The sequence below is a fragment of the Oncorhynchus nerka genome, linkage group LG19, assembly GCF_034236695.1.
Source record: "Oncorhynchus nerka isolate Pitt River linkage group LG19, Oner_Uvic_2.0, whole genome shotgun sequence".
In the NCBI taxonomy this organism is placed as follows: domain Eukaryota; kingdom Metazoa; phylum Chordata; class Actinopteri; order Salmoniformes; family Salmonidae; genus Oncorhynchus; species Oncorhynchus nerka.
In genome coordinates, this window is record NC_088414.1 from 37714921 (window position 1) to 37736684 (window position 21764).

The 21764-nt window shown below is 44.1% G+C and overlaps 1 protein-coding gene across 2 annotated transcripts in view; it reads left to right on the top strand.

Moving 5' to 3' along the window:
* Nucleotides 1-207: 207 nt before the first annotated feature.
* The window catches only part of nf2b (NF2, moesin-ezrin-radixin like (MERLIN) tumor suppressor b), a 32981-nt gene continuing 11424 nt past the window's right edge, over nt 208-21764 (top strand). Inside the window, exons 1-16 of one of the 2 annotated variants that reach the window (XM_065004925.1) lie at nt 208-851; nt 1504-1622; nt 1818-1943; nt 2117-2239; nt 4962-5045; nt 5177-5245; nt 5362-5444; nt 5992-6067; nt 8942-9088; nt 9313-9387; nt 9482-9595; nt 9851-9973; nt 10078-10295; nt 10775-10877; nt 11076-11206; nt 11407-11575. In XM_065004925.1, coding sequence (XP_064860997.1) covers nt 1533-1622; nt 1818-1943; nt 2117-2239; nt 4962-5045; nt 5177-5245; nt 5362-5444; nt 5992-6067; nt 8942-9088; nt 9313-9387; nt 9482-9595; nt 9851-9973; nt 10078-10295; nt 10775-10877; nt 11076-11206; nt 11407-11575 — 1731 coding nt within the window. In that variant the 5' untranslated portion in view covers nt 208-851; nt 1504-1532. The remainder of the gene's footprint in view (nt 852-1503; nt 1623-1817; nt 1944-2116; nt 2240-4961; nt 5046-5176; nt 5246-5361; nt 5445-5991; nt 6068-8941; nt 9089-9312; nt 9388-9481; nt 9596-9850; nt 9974-10077; nt 10296-10774; nt 10878-11075; nt 11207-11406; nt 11576-21764) is intronic. The other variant, XM_065004926.1, reaches the window with a different exon arrangement.

Below are 21764 nucleotides of genomic sequence, written 5' to 3' on the forward strand. Positions count from 1 at the left end.
TTAGAGAAAGGGAGGAGATAGGAATCGCCTTCTAAGTACTAGAGACATTAGTGAAAGGAGATTGGGCATTGAATCGACAAAACGTTTACCACAAACCCAACAGACTGTTGGGCCAATCGCGTTCACGTTGTCATGGTGCGTCACGCAGTTGCTAACATAACCCCTTCTCAGTCAGGGTATAAGTCGATAAACCTATAAGTCGATAAACCTGCCTATTTTCCTCGAAAGTACGTATTTTCGCGATTCTAACACGATACGATATTACAGAAAACAAGTTAGTTATCTCACATCTCGAAAAAAATATTTGTAATGTTGTACTTCTTTGTTCACGAAATTCATGCTAATGTTGGGTTATCGCGCTAGCACGCAATTGACTCCCATTGTCTCCTTGAAGGAAAACTCAAGCTTGCCCCCCAGAGTGCACCGCGTAGCCCATTGAGGATGCAGGGGAACGCGCACACAGTGTGGCGTTGATAGGATTCCCATCTCCTCTAACGGATCTCTGCTAGTGGACGCGTATTCGGGAATTCATCGGTAGCTGCGTTGTAAATTCACGTCCCTATATTATGAGCGTTTAGCTAGCTAGTAATCTGTATTTACCGTTCGCTTTTAAAAGCTCCTTCTGTGAATAAAAAAATATATATTTTGTCATTATGGATGTTTGGAGAACGTTTCGTCCGTCCCACAGCCTGTTTTGGTCCGCTTTCGTGGCGTAAAAGTTGTTCGTGTTATTGTAGCCAGCTCCGAAAGGTTCGGTGGCTTTCCCAGACAAATCTCAGCCTTTCCTTTTGACTCTTGGACGGCAGGAGGGGAGCAGTTTATTCCTGGGACTCGGCCTATAGTCTAGTAACGTGAGTTACTTCTCCCCCCTAAGATAAAGGCTTGGCTACATTTTAATGCACTTTTTCTAAAGCTAGCAGATATGACACCCAAAAATGGTTTAGACGTTTTTAATCGTTTCTTCTGACTACAGTTACAAAGCCATTTTGCTAATTTACTAGCTAGTTTAGCTAGACCAAACACAGGCTACCTTACTTTGCGCATGTGTAAACAAATAGCTAAAACACATACATGTTGTGAATAACTATATTTGAATATCAATGTTGACACCCTGTAGTTAATGAACTCTATAAAGCTGGGACAAACTGTGAGTGAGAAATAATGTTTGCTAACTAACGTTAGCTAGCTAACAGTAGCTACGTTAGATGCTGATGGAGGATGGTCACAACAAGAGGGTAACGTTGAATCTAACATCTCATTTAACTAGCTACGCTAGACCATTTTCTATACTTTGTTTGAGAGCGGGTATCTTTTGCTCATTATATATTTATATAAAATATTCACAACACAATAAATTAGTTATTGTAGCGATCAAGACAGGATAATCTTGGAAACCAGAACCTAATTCTGGGGATCTGGGCCTAAATCTGGGCTAGCAAAACCATGAAGTTGTCAATCATTATTCCATCAACATGTATTTGGTGGTGTTTTCCCCTTCTACAGGTATCTCACCAATCTCCAAGGCCTCCAAAATGTCGATTTTAGGATTAAAAAAGAAACAACCAAAGACTTTTAAGGTCAAAGTCATCACTATGGATGCTGAAATGGAGTTTAGCTGTGAGGTAATGTACTTTTGCCTTATTGTAATGGCATTACATGTTTGTGTGTACAACAAACAGAAACAGTAGCTGAAATAGTCGTCTTGAATGCTCTCGCTCCCTCCTTCCTCCCTCATCATGGTCATGTTAGAAAACAAAAACAAATAATTATTAATGCAAATATTTACTGTCTCTGCCCCCCCTCCCCCTATCTCTCAGGTGAAATGGAAAGGGAAGGATCTGTTTGATCTGGTGTGTCGGACAGTGGGTCTGAGGGAAACCTGGTTCTTTGGGCTCCGGTACACAGTGAAGGACACCTATGCATGGCTGAAGACAGAGAAACGGGTGAGTGAGAGAAGAGGGGAGTAGGGCAAGAGGAGGAGGGGCAGGGTCTTGATAGGAGATGGGGGGGGGCAAGGGAGATAGGGAAGGAAAGATGGAGAGAAAGCAAGATAATGGAAAAAAATAAGATGTGTCATTACCTAACAGTATTGATTTTTTTGTTTGTGTGTATACAGGTCTTGGATCAAGAGGTCCCTAAAGACTCACCGATAACATTTCACTTCCTGGCCAAGTTCTTCCCAGAGAAGGTAGAAGAGGAGCTGGTGCAGGAAATCACACAACACCTCTTCTTTCTGCAGGTAAAACAACTGTATTTAAACTCTTGTTAGGGAATCCAGGAATATAACAATGCTTTGATGTCGATTATTTGTGTATATTTTAGAGGTAGACCGATTTATGATTTTTCAACGCCGATACCGATTATTGGAGGACCAAAAAAATGCTGATCCCGATTAATCGGATGATTTTTATATATATATATATATATGTGTGTGTGTGTGTGTATGTGTGTATGTATGTGTGTATATATATATATATACACACACACACACATATGGTGTGTGTATATATATATATTTGTGTATGTAATAATGACAATTACAACAATACTGAATGAACATTATTTTAACTAAAATCTATTTAGTCTCAAATAAATAATGAAACATGTTCAATTTGGTTTAAGTAATGCAAAAACAGTGTTAAAGGAAGTAAAAGTGCAATATACAGTGGGGCAAAAAAGTATTTAGTCAGCCACCAATTGTGCAAGTTCTCCCACTTAAAAAGATGAGAGAGGCCTATAATTTTCATCCTAGGTACACTTCAACTATGACAGACAAAATGAGAGAGAAAAAAATCCAGAAAATCACATTAGGATTTTGAATGAATTTATTTGCAAATTATGGTGGAAAATAAGTATTTGGTCGATAACAAGACCATGGTGCTTGCCTACGGAGCTGTGAGGGGAACGGCACCTCAGTACCTCCAGGCTCTGATCAGGCCCTACACCCAAACAAGGGCACTGCGTTCATCCACCTCTGGCCTGCTCGCCTCCCTACCACTGAGGAAGTACAGTTCCCGCTCAGCCCAGTCAAAACTGTTCGCTGCTCTGGCCCCCCAATGGTGGAACAAACTCCCTCACGACGCCAGGACAGCGGAGTCAATCACCACCTTCCGGAGACACCTGAAACCCCACCTCTTTAAGGAATACCTAGGATAGGATAAAGTAATCCTTCTCACCCCCCTTAAAAGACTTAGATGCACTATTGTAAAGTGGCTGTTCCACTGGATGTCATAAGGTGAAAGCACCAATTTGTAAGTCGCTCTGGATAAGAGCGTCTGCTAAATGACTTAAATGTAAATGTAAATAACAAACGTTTATCTCAATACTTTGTTATATACCCTTTGTTTGCAATGACAGAGGTCAAACGTTTTCTGTAAGTCTTCACAAGGTTTTCACACACTGTTGCTGGTATTTTGGCCCATTCCTCCATGCAGATTTCCTCTAGCGCAGTGATGTTTTGGGGCTGTTGCTGGGCAACATGGACTTTTAACTCCCTCCAAAGATTTTCTATGGGGTTGAGATCTGGAGACTGGCTAGGCCACTCCAGGACCTTGAAATGCTTCTTACGAAGCCACTCCTTCGTTGCCCTGGCGGTGTATTTGGGATCATTGTCATGCTGAAAGACCCAGCCACGTTTCATCTTCAATGCCCTTGCTGATGGAAGGAGGTTTTCACTCAAAATCTCACGATACATGGCCCCATTCATTCTTTCCTTTACACGGATCAGTCGTTCTGGTCCCTTTGCAGAAAAACAGACCCAAAGCATGATGTTTCCACCCCCATGCTTCACAGTAGGTATGGTGGTCTTTGGATGCAACTCAGCATTCTTTGTCCTCCAAACACGACGAGTTGAGTTTTTGACAAAAAGTTATATTTTGGTTTCATCTGACCATATGACATTCTCCCAATCTTCTTCTGGATCATCCAAATGCTCTCTAGCAAACTTCAGACGGGCCTGGACATGTACTGGCTTAACCAGGGGGACATGTCTGGCACTGCAGGATTTGAGTCCCTGGCGGCATAGTGTGTTACTGATGGTAGGCTTTGTTACTTTGGTCCCAGCTCTCTGCAGGTCAGTCACTAGATCCCCCTGTGTGGTTTTGGGATTTTTGCTCACCGTTCTTGTGATCATTTTGACATAAGTCTAAATATTGCTGTTACATTGCACAACCTTCAATGTTATGTCATAATTATGTAAAATTCTGGCAAATTAGTTCACAACGAGCCAGGCGGCCCAAGCTGTTACATATACCCTGACTCTGTTTGCACTGAACGCAAGAGAAGTGACACAATTTCCCTATTTAATATTGTATGCTAACATGAATTTCTTTTAACTAAATTTGCAGGTTTAAAAAATATATACTTCTGTGTATTGATTTTAAGAAAGGGATTGATGTTTATGGTTGGGTACATTTTGTGCAATGATTGTGCTTTTTTTCGGCAATGCGCTTTTGCTACAGTTGAAGTAGGCTGTGATTCGATGATAAATTAACAGGCACCGCATTGATTATATGCGACGCAGAACAAGCTAGTTAACCCAGTAATATCATCAACCATGTGTATTTAACTAGTGATTATGTGAAGATTAATAGTTTTTTTATGAGATAGGTTTAATGCTAGCTAGCAACTTACCTTGGCTCCTTGCAGCCACAAGGTCCTTTTGACGCTGCACTCGCGTGGCAGGTTCACACGCGTAACAGGTGGTCAGCCTACCACGCAGTTTCCTCGTGGATTGCAATGTAATCGGCATCCAAAAAGGCAGATTACCGATTTAATCGGTGATGCCGATTAATCGGTCAACCTCTAGTGTATATATATCAAGTTGTGATTCAGCTCTTTTATGTTCTGGCTTGACTACTGTAGCTTAATTGTCCTGAGGAGTCTTGTCGTGCCAACTGTTCTCAGACTACCCAGTGTCTTTGCTGAGAACGGGTTGGGTTAATGTCTAATTCACCCTCCAGGTGAAAAAGCAAATATTAGACGAGGAAATTTTCTGTTCTCCTGAAGCCTCTGTCCTGTTGGCGTCGTACGCTGTTCAAGCCAAGGTAAGAAAATGCCTTTTCAGTGTGAATATCTTGTGTTGATATTAATATATGGGGCTGTGTTTTCAAGGCTTCTCCAGATGTAAATTTCGAAAGCTGTCATTTACATGAATGTCTTTTTCTCTCTCATACAGTATGGGGACTATGAACCAAACTTTCACAAGCCGGGGTTCTTAGCCCAGGATGAGCTCCTACCTAAAAGAGTAAGTAGTACCGCTATGGAAAAATAAGTGTGTGTGTGTGTGATCGTGTTATTTGTGTATGTGTGGTCGTCTTTTGATGTGAGTGAGATCATGTTGTTATTTGTTTGTTTCCACAGGTTCTGATGCAGTACCAGATGACTGCAGACATGTGGGAGGAGAAGATCACAGCCTGGTACGCAGAGCACAGAGGCATCGCCAGGTAACACAAGCTGACGCATCTACTACTAAACTTATAGAGAAGCAGAGAGTTTCTCAACTCTGGACCTGATGTTCTCCCAGCGGTTCACATTCTTGTTGTAGCCCCGGACAAATGCACCTGGGGAGCATTCAGCAGCACACCACATTTTGGAACGTTCAGATAGAAATGTTATGTAGAACATAACATGTATCTCTGACGTATAGAGTAAGGACTCATGTCTGCTCCATTCATGGCATTTCTATCTGCAAAGTTCGACAATGTTTGGCTGCTGAACGTCGCCCTAATTCAACTTGTCAAGGGCTTTATGATTAGTTGATTGATAGCATCTGGTTTGCTTGTGTGTCGTTCTATGGCAAAAATGTGTACTGATGGGGTTACTGGAGCACCGGAGTTGAGAAACACAGCTATAGAGCAATATCTACCAGTACCAGACGAGTCAGATGTAGTTCTGTATCTATGGGAGAAACATGACCCATTGACTTGTGTTGCTGGGCCCGAGACAGTGTTGTCTAATGATTGATGTGTTTGGTATGTGTGCTGTTCACAGGGATGAGGCTGAGATGGACTACTTGAAGATAGCTCAGGACCTGGACATGTATGGAGTCAGCTACTTTGCCATCACTGTGAGTCACTCCTTTAGTCAAACACTTCTCTCTTACTTTGGTTGCGTCCCAATAATATCTCCTTTCTCCTGAAGTGTACACAGGGTCAGCCATGCGACAAATTAGTGTCAAGTGCATTGCTCAAGGGCACATCGTCAGTGTACTATGCAAACACAAACTAATTTAGACCTTTATTTATCTTCGTAGGAACTTTGTCAATAAAGCCAAACACATAGCCTGTATTACATTTAAGGACATAAGAACGCAGCCTTCAGCAGCCCGATTACAACCTTCGGCAGCCCGATTACAAGCCGATTACAACCTTCGGCAGCCCAATTACAACCTTCGGCAGCCCGATTACAACCTTCGGCAGCCCGATTACAACCTTCGGCAGCCCGATTACAACCTTCGGCAGCCCGATTACAACCTTCGGCAGCCCGATTACAACCTTCGGCAGCCCAATACAGTTGAAGGTATTTTACAGTCATATGTTTTTTTGCTGTTTGACCCCCAATTATTGGATAAAGACGCCGTTTAGGGTCGAAGCCTTGTCTGATTAAACTACACTTTGGGAGCATTATACCAGTTATCTCTTCTACATTATCCTCGCTCACCCATCCCCTCGAACAAAGGTTTGTATTGATGTACGCACTCCGTCAGACCTGGGTTCGAATACTATCTATGGTATTACAATTACTTTGACACATTTGGAAATAACTATTAAGATGTGTTTGTAGTCAACAAGTAGTTGACTATTGTTATTGTAGTTGACTATTGTAATGTATTTGGAAATACACTTGGAAAGTATTTGCAAATACTCATACACTGACTGTAATAGACTCCCGTGTATTTAACCCAGGTATTTTGAAAATACTTTCACATGAACACGTACTTCCAAATGAATGGAAGTCAACTGTCTATACAAAGGTATGTGGACACGCCTTCAAATTAGTGGATTTAGCTATTTCAGCCGCTTCCTTTGCTGACAGGTTTATAAAACCGAGCACACCGCCATGCAATCTCCATAGACAAACATTGGCAATATAATGGCCTTACTGAAGAGCTCAGTGACTTTCAACATAGCACTGTCATAGTATGCCACCTAGTATGCCACCTTTCCAACAGGTCATTTTGTCACATTTCTACCCTACTAGAGCTCTACCCTCACAGGGCAGCTCTACCCTACTAGAGCTGCCCTGTTACTGTGAAGTGGAAACGTCTAGGAGCAACAACGGCTCAGCCGCGAAGTGGTAGACCACACAACTCACAGAGCAAGACCGCCGAGTGCTGAAGCGAGTACCGAGTAAATGTCATCTGTCCTCGGTTGCAACCCTCACTACAGAGTTCCAAACTGCCTCTGGAGGCAGTTGTTCTTTGGGAGCTTCATGAAATGGTTTTCCATGTCCGAGCAGCCGCACAGAAGCCTAAGATCACCATACACAATGCCAAGCGTCTGCTGGAGTGGTGTAAAGCTCGCCGCCATTGGACTCTGGGAGCAGTGGAAATGCATTCTCTGAAGTGATGAATCACGCTTCACCATCTGGCAGTCCAACGTACGAATCTGGGTTTTTTCGGGGACTATCTGTTGTTTTATGAAGTGAATCTGATATTCAATGCGTTTCTGTGGGCTAGTAGCAATAAGGCCAAATTCAATGTTTCATCAAAAAATGTTTTCATATTTGTTTTTTATACCTTAAGGGGTCCTAAAATTCTAAATCAAATAGCTAAACAATCCTTGGTATGACCTACTTTTAAAAATCCAACTCCAACAAAGCATCCTTCACTCATGCCGCTAAACACACCCTCGTAAAACTGACCATCCTACCGATCCTCGACTTCGGCGATGTCATTTACAAAATAGCCTCCAACACTGTACTCAATAAATTGGATGCAGTCTATCACAGTGCCATCCGTTTTATTACCAAAGCCCCATATACTACCCACCATGTACGCTCTCGTTGGCTGGCCCTCGCTTCATGTCCATTGCCAAACCCACTGGCTCCAGGTCATCTACAAGACCCTGCTAGGTAAAGTCCCCCCTTATCTCAGCTCGCTGATCACCATAGCAGCACCCACCTGTAGCACGCGCTCCAGCAGGTATATCTCTGGTCACCCCCAAAACCAATTCTACCTTTGGCCGCCTCTCCTTCCAGTTCTCTGCTACCAATGACTGGAACGAACTACAAACATCTCTGAAACTGGAAACACTTATCTCCCTCACTAGCTTTAAGCACCAGCTGTCAGAGCAGGTCACAGATTGCTGCACCTGTACATAGTTCGTCTATAATTTAGCCCAAACAACTACCTCTTCCCCTACTGTATTTATTTATTTATTTATTTTTGCTCCTTTGCACCCCATTATTTTTATTTCTACTTTGCACATTCTTCCACTGCAAATCTACCATTCCAGGGTTTTACTTGCTATTTTGTATTTACTTTGCCACCATAGCCTTTTTTTTTTTTGCCTTTACCTCCCTTATCTCACCTCATTTGCTCACATCGTATATAGACTTATTTTTCTACTGTTGACTGTATGTTTGTTTTTCTCCATGTGTAACTCTGTGTTGTTGTATGTGTCGAACTGCTTTGCTTTATCTTGGCCAGGTCGCAATTGTAAATGAGTACTTGTTCTCAACTCAACTTTAACCTGTTTAAATAAAGGTGAAATAAAAAATAAATAAAAAATCTTAAAACAATTCCATATGTTAGCTATATTATTATGGGACCAGCAGGTACATGTAGCGTTTATATTTTTTTCAGTGTCTTAATATGTATGTATGAATGCTATATATATGCTATAATATCTCCACAGGTAATGAATTATGGCACAGACATGCATTAGTTTATATATGAATAGTACATGTGTAAATGTTTTATATTGTGATTTCTCCACAGCAAAATAAACGAGACACAGACCTGCTACTGGGTGTCGATGCCCAGGGCCTTCATATTTACAGCCCCAACAGCAAACTGAACCCCAACAAGTCTTTCCCCTGGAGCGGCATCCGCAACATCTCCTACAGCGAGAAGGAGGTAACCACGGTGAATCTGCTATTATTTATTTATTTAATTTTCATCCAATTAAAAATGTATCTCTTGTGTTATGGCTACCTAGCCACATTAAACCGGCCTGCTCTCACAAGCTCACTTTTATGTTTTACGTGAAGTAAACCTGATCTCAGCGGTTTGGTTTCCCGACGCTAATGGCTACCATCTACTACACAGATGATAACGTGTTATTAACTTTGTCCTCTCCCCTGGTACAGTTCACAATAAAACCTCTGGACAAGAAGAAGGATGTTTTCAAATTCTACTCCTCCCAACTGAGAGTCAACAAACTGGTAGGTTGTTGTTAGTAGGAAGTCAGAGTTGGTGCCAGTTTTAGCCTCTTATCTGGTAAAGTCCATTTTAACCCATGTGTGTGTGTGTGTTCAGATCCTGCAGCTGTGCATTGGGAACCATGACCTGTTCATGAGGAGGAGGAAGGTAGACTCCATCGAGGTTCAGCAGATGAAGTCTCAGGCCAAGGAGGAGAAGGCTCGCAAGAAGGTCCGCTCTCAACACATCCACAGACACTCAAATACAGGGGTGTGGTAGTGTCGTTTTTAAAGATATACAGTGTTTCTATATAGACTTAGATGCCAGTATTTTTCAATGAGAAGATAGCACACAGTCCATGTCAGTTGCTACCCAGTCTGGTCTCCGATTGGCTGTCCTGCCTATCAAGGGCAGGCAGAGCGTTCTGATTGGTTGCGAGTGATATTTTCTGTTCTCTGATTGGCTGAACTGCCTGTTCATCTTCAGGTGGAGCGTCAGATCCTTGCACGGGAGAAGCAAATGAGGGAGGAGGCAGAGCGAGCGAAGGAGGAGATGGAGAGACGGCTGTTCCAGCTGCAGGACGAGGCACGGCTGGCCAATGAGGCGCTGGTAAGGGTGGCGTCTGCTCCATGAGAGCGGGTTCTCCTTAGGAATGTATATGAACCGTTTATAAGTGTTATGTCTGCTTATGGAGGTGTTGTGTCTGTTTGTAGCTGCGTTCAGAGGAGACCGCAGATCTGCTGGCGGAGAAGGCCCAGATCGCCGAGGAGGAAGCCAAGCTGTTGGCCCACAAGGCTGCCGAGGCGGAGCAGGAGAGACAGAGGATAGAGGCTACCGCCCTCAAGACCAAGGAGGAGAAGAGACTGATGGAGCAGAAGATGAGAGAGGCAGAGCAGCTGGCCGTCAAACTGGTGGAGCAGTCAGAGAGGAGGTACAGATATTACTGTCAGTGTTCATGTTATTATTATTATTAGTGTTTTAGTTTAGAGGATAAGTAGTTGTAAAGGTCAAATGTAGCCACGAGTAGCAGGAGGAATGGCAGGGATTGCAGATGAGCTTAAAATGGCCGCGGGAGGAATGGTAGAGATTGCAGATGATCTTAAGCAGGAGGAATGGTAGAGATTGCAGATGACCTTAAAATAGCCGCGAGAGGAATGGTAGATATTGCAGATGATCTTAAGCAGGAGGAATGGTAGAGATTGCAGATGAGCTTAACCTAAGACAATGCACTCAGTGTCTGCTCAGGGTGCGCTTCATTATGCACCAATGTGATAGCTGCAGGACCGAAACAGTGGAGAAGTTTAAACACCCACTTTCCGCTCTTGGTTATAAAGGTCAGCCCAGCTCTGCTGTATATTTTGTGCATCGCTGACTAGTCAATGCACAGTAAGTAGCAGTTCCTCTCTGCAGGTCGAAGGAGGCAGACCATCTGAAGCAGGACCTTACGGAGGCCAAGGATGCTGAGAGGAGAGCCAAGCAGAAACTCCTGGAGATCACCAAGACATCTTTTCCGGTACAGAAAACTATAACCTTAACCAAGACATCTTACCCGGTACCTGAACCATAATTTTAGAGCTCACCACTACTACAATCACAGCTAATACAACATACCCAATACACACCACACCACAGAGGTTATCAAAACCACATCCTCCCTTTTTCCTGGCCCCTATAACTGGCTCCTCTTGTTCTTTCTCTGTGTGTGTTCCAGCTCATAGCGGCCTACTCCACCCCCCCTCCTCCCCCAGAGGGAGGAGACCTAGCTCTGGGATCCGGATCAATGCGCATCGACTTTAAAGACTCTGATATGAAGAGACTGTCAATGGAGATAGAAAGGGAGAGGTGAGCTGGGGTCCCTCCAAATGGCATCATATTCCCTCAATAGTGCACTAATTTTGACCAGGGTCTGTCGTCTGAAGTAGTGCACTACATAGGAAATAGGGTGCCATTTGGGACATTTCATTCCAAAAAGTTGTTCCCTTTTCTCATGACCTTGCGAAGCTGAGTAAACAAAACTGATAGGTGAAGGCTCTCACCCCCAGACTAGAGTACGTGGAGAAGAGTAAACACCTGCAGGACCAGCTGAAGGAGCTGAAGTCTGAGATTGAGTCTCTGAAGTTGGAGGAGCAGCAACAGCAGGCTGGGGTCTACAGCCTCCGCAACGAGGCCCGCGGCTACCCCCCTGAACCACCCTACATGCCCCATAGTAATGTAAGAACCACCCTACATGCCCCATAGTAATATTACAACCACCCTACATGCCCCATAGTAATATTACAACCACCCTACATGCCCCATAGTAATATTACAACCACCCTACATGCCCCATAGTAATATTACAACCACCCTACATGCCCCATAGTAATATTACAACCACCCTACATGCCCCATAGTAATATTAGAACCACCCTACACGCCCCATAGTAATATTAGAACCACCCCCCCAGAACCACCCTACATGCCCCATAGTAATATTAGAACCACCCTACATGCCCCATAGTAATATTAGAACCACCCTACACGCCCCATAGTAATATTAGAACCACCCTACACGCCCCATAGTAATATTAGAACCACCCTACATGCCCCATAGTAATATTACAACCACCCTACATGCCCCATAGTAATATTACAACCACCCTACATGCCCCATAGTAATATTACAACCACCCCCCCAGAACCACCCTACATGCCCCATAGTAATATTAGAACCACCCTACATGCCCCATAGTAATATTACAACCACCCTACATGCCCCATAGTAATATTACAACCACCCCCCCAGAACCACCCTACATGCCCCATGGTAATATTAGAACCACCCTACACGCCCCATAGTAATATTAGAACCACCCTACATGCCCCATAGTAATGTAAGAACCACCCTACATGCCCCATAGTAATATTAGAACCACCCTACATGCCCCATAGTAATAATAGAACCACCCTACATGCCCCATAGTAATATTAGAACCACCCTACATGCCCCATAGTAATATTAGAACCACCCTACATGCCCCATAGGAATATTAGAACCACCCTACATGCCCCATAGTAATATTAGAACCACCCTACACGCCCCATAGGAATATTAGAACCACCCTACACGCCCCATAGGAATATTAGAACCACCCTACACGCCCCATAGGAATATTAGAACCACCCTACACGCCCCATAGTAATATTAGAACCACCCTACATGCCCCATAGGAATATTAGAACCACCCTACACGCCCCATAGTAATATTAGAACCACCCTACACGCCCCATAGTAATATTAGAACCACCCTACACGCCCCATAGTAATATTAGAACCACCCTACATGCCCCATAGTAATGTAAGAACCACCCTACATGCCCCATAGTAATATTAGAACCACCCTACATGCCCCATAGTAATATTAGAACCACCCTACATGCCCCATAGTAATGTAAGAACCACCCTACATGCCCCATAGTAATATTACAACCACCCTACATGCCCCATAGTAATATTACAACCACCCCCCCAGAACCACCCTACATGCCCCATAGTAATATTAGAACCACCCTACATGCCCCATAGTAATATTACAACCACCCTACATGCCCCATAGTAATATTACAACCACCCCCCCAGAACCACCCTACATGCCCCATAGTAATATTACAACCACCCCCCAGAACCACCCTACATGCCCCATAGTAATATTAGAACCACCCTACATGCCCCATAGTAATATTAGAACCACCCTACACGCCCCATAGTAATATTAGAACCACCCTACATGCCCCATAGTAATATTACAACCACCCTACACGCCCCATAGTAATATTACAACCACCCTACATGCCCCATAGTAATATTACAACCACCCTACACGCCCATAGTAATATTACAACCACCCTACATGCCCCATAGTAATATTACAACCACCCTACATGCCCCATAGTAATATTACAACCACCCTACATGCCCCATAGTAATATTACAACCACCCTACATGCCCCATAGTAATATTAGAACCACCCTACACGCCCCATAGTAATATTAGAACCACCCCCCCAGAACCACCCTACATGCCCCATAGTAATATTAGAACCACCCTACATGCCCCATAGTAATATTAGAACCACCCTACACGCCCCATAGTAATATTAGAACCACCCTACACGCCCCATAGTAATATTAGAACCACCCTACATGCCCCATAGTAATATTACAACCACCCTACATGCCCCATAGTAATATTACAACCACCCTACATGCCCCATAGTAATATTACAACCACCCCCCAGAACCACCCTACATGCCCCATAGTAATATTAGAACCACCCTACATGCCCCATAGTAATATTACAACCACCCTACATGCCCCATAGTAATATTACAACCACCCCCCCAGAACCACCCTACATGCCCCATAGTAATATTAGAACCACCCTACACGCCCCATAGTAATATTAGAACCACCCTACATGCCCCATAGTAATGTAAGAACCACCCTACATGCCCCATAGTAATATTAGAACCACCCTACATGCCCCATAGTAATATTAGAACCACCCTACATGCCCCATAGTAATATTAGAACCACCCTACATGCCCCATAGTAATATTAGAACCACCCTACATGCCCCATAGGAATATTAGAACCACCCTACATGCCCCATAGTAATATTAGAACCACCCTACATGCCCCATAGGAATATTAGAACCACCCTACACGCCCCATAGGAATATTAGAACCACCCTACACGCCCCATAGTAATATTAGAACCACCCTACATGCCCCATAGGAATATTAGAACCACCCTACACGCCCCATAGGAATATTAGAACCACCCTACACGCCCCATAGTAATATTAGAACCACCCTACACGCCCCATAGTAATATTAGAACCACCCTACATGCCCCATAGTAATGTAAGAACCACCCTACATGCCCCATAGTAATATTAGAACCACCCTACATGCCCCATAGTAATATTAGAACCACCCTACATGCCCCATAGTAATGTAAGAACCACCCTACATGCCCCATAGTAATATTAGAACCACCCTACATGCCCCATAGTAATATTACAACCACCCTACATGCCCCATAGTAATATTACAACCACCCCCCCAGAACCACCCTACATGCCCCATAGTAATATTACAACCACCCCCCAGAACCACCCTACATGCCCCATAGTAATATTAGAACCACCCTACACGCCCCATAGTAATATTAGAACCACCCTACATGCCCCATAGTAATATTACAACCACCCTACACGCCCCATAGTAATATTACAACCACCCTACATGCCCCATAGTAATATTACAACCACCCTACACGCCCCATAGTAATATTACAACCACCCTACATGCCCCATAGTAATATTACAACCACCCTACACGCCCCATAGTAATATTACAACCACCACCCTACATGCCCCATAGTAATATTACAACCACCCTACATGCCCCATAGTAATATTACAACCACCCTACATGCCCCATAGTAATATTACAACCACCCTACACGCCCCATAGTAATATTACAACCACCCTACATGCCCCATAGTAATATTAGAACCACCCTACACGCCCCATAGTAATATTACAACCACCCTACATGCCCCATAGTAATATTACAACCACCACCCTACACGCCCCATAGTAATATTAGAACCACCCCCCAGAACCACCCTACACGCCCCATAGTAATATTACAACCCCCCTACTTGCCCCATAGTAATATTACAACCCCCCTACTTGCCCCATAGTAATATTACAACCCCCCTACTTGCCCCATAGTAATATTACAACCACCCCCTACACGCCCCATAGTAATATTACAACCCCCTACACGCCCCATAGTAATATTACAACCACCCCCTACACGCCCCATAGTAATATTACAACCACCCCCTACACGCCCCATAGTAAAATTAGAACCACCCCCTACACGCCCCCATAGTAAAATTAGAACCACCCCCTACACGCCCCATAGTAATATTACAACCACCCCCTACACGCCCCATAGTAATATTACAACCACCCCCTACACGCCCCATAGTAATATTACAACCACCCCTACACGCCCCATAGTAATATTAGAACCACCCTACACGCCCCATAGTAATATTACAACCACCCTACATGCCCCATAGTAATATTAGAACCACCCTACACGCCCCATAGTAATATTAGAACCACCCTACACGCCCCATAGTAATATTAGAACCACCCTACACGCCCCATAGTAATATTAGAACCACCCTACACGCCCCATAGTAATGTAAGAACCACCCTACACGCCCCATAGTGATGTAAGAACCACCCTACATGCCCCATAGTAATATTAGAACCACCCTACACGCCCCATAGTAATATTAGAACCACCCTACACGCCCCATAGTGATGTAAGAACCACCCTACATGCCCCATAGTAATATTAGAACCACCCTACATGCCCCATAGTAATATTAGAACCACCCTACACGCCCCATAGTAATATTAGAACCACCCTACATGCCCCATAGTAATATTAGAACCACCCTACACGCCCCATAGTAATGTAAGAACCACCCTACTTGCCCCATAGTAATATTAGAACCACCCTACATGCCCCATAGTAATATTAGAACCACCCTACATGCCCCATAGTAATATTACAACCACCCCCCCAGAACCACCCTACATGCCCCATAGTAATATTAGAACCACCCTACACGCCCCATAGTAATATTAGAACCACCCTACATGCCCCATAGTAATGTAAGAACCACCCTACATGCCCCATAGTAATATTAGAACCACCCTACATGCCCCATAGTAATATTAGAACCACCCTACATGCCCCATAGTAATATTAGAACCACCCTACATGCCCCATAGTAATATTAGAACCACCCTACATGCCCCATAGGAATATTAGAACCACCCTACATGCCCCATAGTAATATTAGAACCACCCTACATGCCCCATAGGAATATTAGAACCACCCTACACGCCCCATAGGAATATTAGAACCACCCTACACGCCCCATAGGAATATTAGAACCACCCTACACGCCCCATAGGAATATTAGAACCACCCTACATGCCCCATAGGAATATTAGAACCACCCTACACGCCCCATAGGAATATTAGAACCACCCTACACGCCCCATAGTAATATTAGAACCACCCTACACGCCCCATAGTAATATTAGAACCACCCTACACGCCCCATAGTAATGTAAGAACCACCCTACATGCCCCATAGTAATGTAAGAACCACCCTACATGCCCCATAGTAATATTACAACCACCCTACATGCCCCATAGTAATATTACAACCACCCTACATGCCCCATAGTAATATTACAACCACCCTACATGCCCCATAGTAATATTACAACCACCCTACATGCCCCATAGTAATATTACAACCACCCTACATGCCCCATAGTAATATTAGAACCACCCTACACGCCCCATAGTAATATTAGAACCACCCCCCCAGAACCACCCTACATGCCCCATAGTAATATTAGAACCACCCTACATGCCCCATAGTAATATTAGAACCACCCTACACGCCCCATAGTAATATTAGAACCACCCTACACGCCCCATAGTAATATTAGAACCACCCTACATGCCCCATAGTAATATTACAACCACCCTACATGCCCCATAGTAATATTACAACCACCCTACATGCCCCATAGTAATATTACAACCACCCCCCCAGAACCACCCTACATGCCCCATAGTAATATTAGAACCACCCTACATGCCCCATAGTAATATTACAACCACCCTACATGCCCCATAGTAATATTACAACCACCCCCCCAGAACCACCCTACATGCCCCATAGTAATATTACAACCCCCTACACGCCCCATAGTAATATTACAACCCCCTACATGCCCCATAGTAATATTAGAACCACCCCCATAGTAATATTAGAACCACCCTACATGCCCCATAGTAATATTAGAACCACCCTACATGCCCCATAGTAATATTAGAACCACCACCCTGAACCACCCTACATGCCCCATAGTAATATTAGAACCACCCTACATGCCCCATAGTAATATTAGAACCACCCTACATGCCCCATAGTAATATTAGAACCACCCTACATGCTCCATAGTAATATTAGAACCACCACCCTGAACCACCCTACATGCTCCATAGTAATATTAGAACCACCACCCTGAACCACCCTACATGCCCCATAGTAATATTAGAACCACCCTACATGCCCCATAGTAATATTAGAACCACCCTACATGCCCCATAGTAATATTAGAACCACCCTACATGCCCCATAGTAATATTAGAACCACCCTACATGCTCCATAGTAATATTAGAACCACCACCCTGAACCACCCTACATGCCCCATAGTAATATTAGAACCACCCTACATGCTCCATAGTAATATTAGAACCACCACCCTGAACCACCCTACATGCCCCATAGTAATATTACAACCACCCTACATGCCCCATAGTAATATTACAACCACCCTACACGCCCCATAGTAATATTACAACCACCCTACATGCCCCATAGTAATATTAGAACCACCCTACATGCCCCATAGTAATATTACAACCACCCTACATGCCCCATAGTAATATTACAACCCCCCTACACGCCCCATAGTAATATTACAACCACCACCCTACATGCCCCATAGTAATATTACAACCACCCTACATGCCCCATAGTAATATTACAACCACCCTACACGCCCCATAGTAATATTAGAACCACCCCCCAGAACCACCCTACATGCCCCATAGTAATATTACAACCACCCTACATGCCCCATAGTAATATTAGAACCACCACCCTACACGCCCCATAGTAATATTACAACCCCCCTACACGCCCCATAGTAATATTAGAACCACCCCCCTACTTGCCCCATAGTAATATTACAACCCCCCTACTTGCCCCATAGTAATATTACAACCCCCTACACGCCCCATAGTAATATTACAACCACCCCCTACTTGCCCCATAGTAATATTACAACCACCCCCCTACTTGCCCCATAGTAATATTACAACCCCCCCCTACTTGCCCCATAGTAATATTACAACCCCCCTACACGCCCCATAGTAATATTACAACCACCCCCTACTTGCCCCATAGTAATATTACAACCCCCCTACACGCCCCATAGTAATATTAGAACCACCCCCTACTTGCCCCATAGTAATATTAGAACCACCCTACATGCCCCACAGTCATATTAGAACCACCCTACATGCCCCACAGTCATATTAGAACCACCCTACATGCCCCATAGTAATATTAGAACCACCCTACCTGCCCCACAGTTATATTAGAACCACCCTACATGCCCCATAGTAATATTAGAACCACCCTACATGCCCCATAGTAATATTAGAACCACCCTACATGCCCCATAGTAATGTAAGAACCACCCTACATGCCCCATAGTAATATTAGAACCACCCTACATGCCCCATAGTAATATTAGAACCACCCTACATGCCCCATAGTAATATTAGAACCATCCCTGAACCACCCTACATGCCCCATAGTAATGTAAGAACCACCCTACACGCCCCATAGTAATATTACAACCACCCCCCTGAACCACCCTACATGCCCCATAGTAATATTAGAACCACCCTACACGCCCCATAGTAATATTAGAACCACCCTACACGCCCCATAGTAATATTAGAACCACCCTACATGCCCCATAGTAATATTAGAACCACCCTACATGCTCCATAGTAATATTAGAACCACCACCCTGAACCACCCTACATGCTCCATAGTAATATTAGAACCACCACCCTGAACCACCCTACATGCCCCATAGTAATATTAGAACCACCCTACATGCCCCATAGTAATATTAGAACCACCCTACTTGCCCCATAGTAATATTACAACCCCCCTACACGCCCCATAGTAATATTAGAACCACCCTACATGCCCCACAGTCATATTAGAACCACCCTACATGCCCCACAGTCATATTAGAACCACCCTACATGCCCCATAGTAATATTAGAACCACCCTACATGCCCCATAGTAATATTACAACCACCCCCCAGAACCACCCTACATGCCCCATAGTAATATTACAACCCCCCTACACGCCCCATAGTAATATTACAACCACCCCCTACACGCCCCATAGTAAAATTAGAACCACCCCCCTACACGCCCCATAGTAATATTACAACCACCCCCTACACGCCCCATAGTAATATTACAACCACCCTACACGCCCCATAGTAATATTACAACCACCCTACATGCCCCATAGTAATATTAGAACCACCCTACACGCCCCATAGTGATGTAAGAACCACCCTACACGTCCCATAGTAATATTAGAACCACCCTACACGCCCCATAGTAATATTACAACCCCCTACACGCCCCATAGTAATATTACAACCCCCTACATGCCCCATAGTAATATTAGAACCACCCTACACGCCCCATAGTGATGTAAGAACCACCCTACATGCCCCATAGTAATATTAGAACCACCCTACACGCCCCATAGTAATATTACAACCCCCCTACACGCCCCATAGTAATATTACAACCCCCCTACATGCCCCATAGTAATATTAGAACCACCCTACATGCCCCATAGTAATATTAGAACCACCCTACATGCCCCATAGTAATATTAGAACCACCCTACATGCCCCATAGTAATATTAGAACCACCACCCTGAACCACCCTACATGCCCCATAGTAATATTAGAACCACCCTACATGCCCCATAGTAATATTAGAACCACCCTACATGCTCCATAGTAATATTAGAACCACCACCCTGAACCACCCTACATGCTCCATAGTAATATTAGAACCACCACCCTGAACCACCCTACATGCCCCATAGTAATATTAGAACCACCCTACATGCCCCATAGTAATATTAGAACCACCCTACTTGCCCCATAGTAATATTACAACCCCCCTACACGCCCCATAGTAATATTAGAACCACCCTACATGCCCCACAGTCATATTAGAACCACCCTACATGCCCCACAGTCATATTAGAACCACCCTACATGCCCCATAGTAATATTAGAACCACCCTACATGCCCCACAGTTATATTAGAACCACCCTACATGCCCCATAGTAATATTAGAACCACCCTACATGCCCCATAGTAATATTAGAACCACCCTACATGCCCCATAGTAATGTAAGAACCACCCTACATGCCCCATAGTAATATTAGAACCACCCTACATGCCCCATAGTAATATTAGAACCACCCCCCTGAACCACCCTACATGCCCCATAGTAATGTAAGAACCACCCTACACGCCCCATAGTAATATTACAACCATCCCCCCAGAACCACCCTACATGCCCCATAGTAATATTACAACCACCCCCCAGAACCACCCTACATGCCCCATAGTAATATTAGAACCACCCTACATGCCCCATAGTAATATTAGAACCACCCTACACGCCCCATAGTAATATTAGAACCACCCTACATGCCCCATAGTAATATTACAACCACCCTACACGCCCCATAGTAATATTACAACCACCCTACACGCCCCATAGTAATATTACAACCACCCTACACGCCCCATAGTAATATTACAACCACCCTACACGCCCCATAGTAATATTACAACCACCCTACATGCCCCATAGTAATATTACAACCACCACCCTACATGCCCCATAGTAATATTACAACCACCCTACACGCCCCATAGTAATATTACAACCACCCTACATGCCCCATAGTAATATTACAACCCCCCTACACGCCCCATAGTAATATTACAACCACCACCCTACATGCCCCATAGTAATATTACAACCACCCTACATGCCCCATAGTAATATTACAACCACCCTACATGCCCCATAGTAATATTACAACCACCCTACATGCCCCATAGTAATATTAGAACCACCACCCTACACGCCCCATAGTAATATTAGAACCACCCTACATGCCCCATAGTAATATTAGAACCACCCCCCTACATGCCCCATAGTAATATTAGAACCACCGCCCTACATGCCCCATAGTAATATTACAACCCCCCTACACACCCCATAGTAATATTACAACCCCCTACACACCCCATAGTAATATTAGAACCACCCCCTACTTGCCCCATAGTAATATTACAACCCCCCTACACGCCCCATAGTAATATTAGAACCACCCCCTACTTGCCCCATAGTAATATTACAACCCCCTACTTGCCCCATAGTAATATTACAACCCCCTACATGCCCCATAGTAATATTACAACCACCCCCTACTTGCCCCATAGTAATATTACAACCCCCTACTTGCCCCATAGTAATATTACAACCCCCTACTTGCCCCATAGTAATATTACAACCCCCTACTTGCCCCATAGT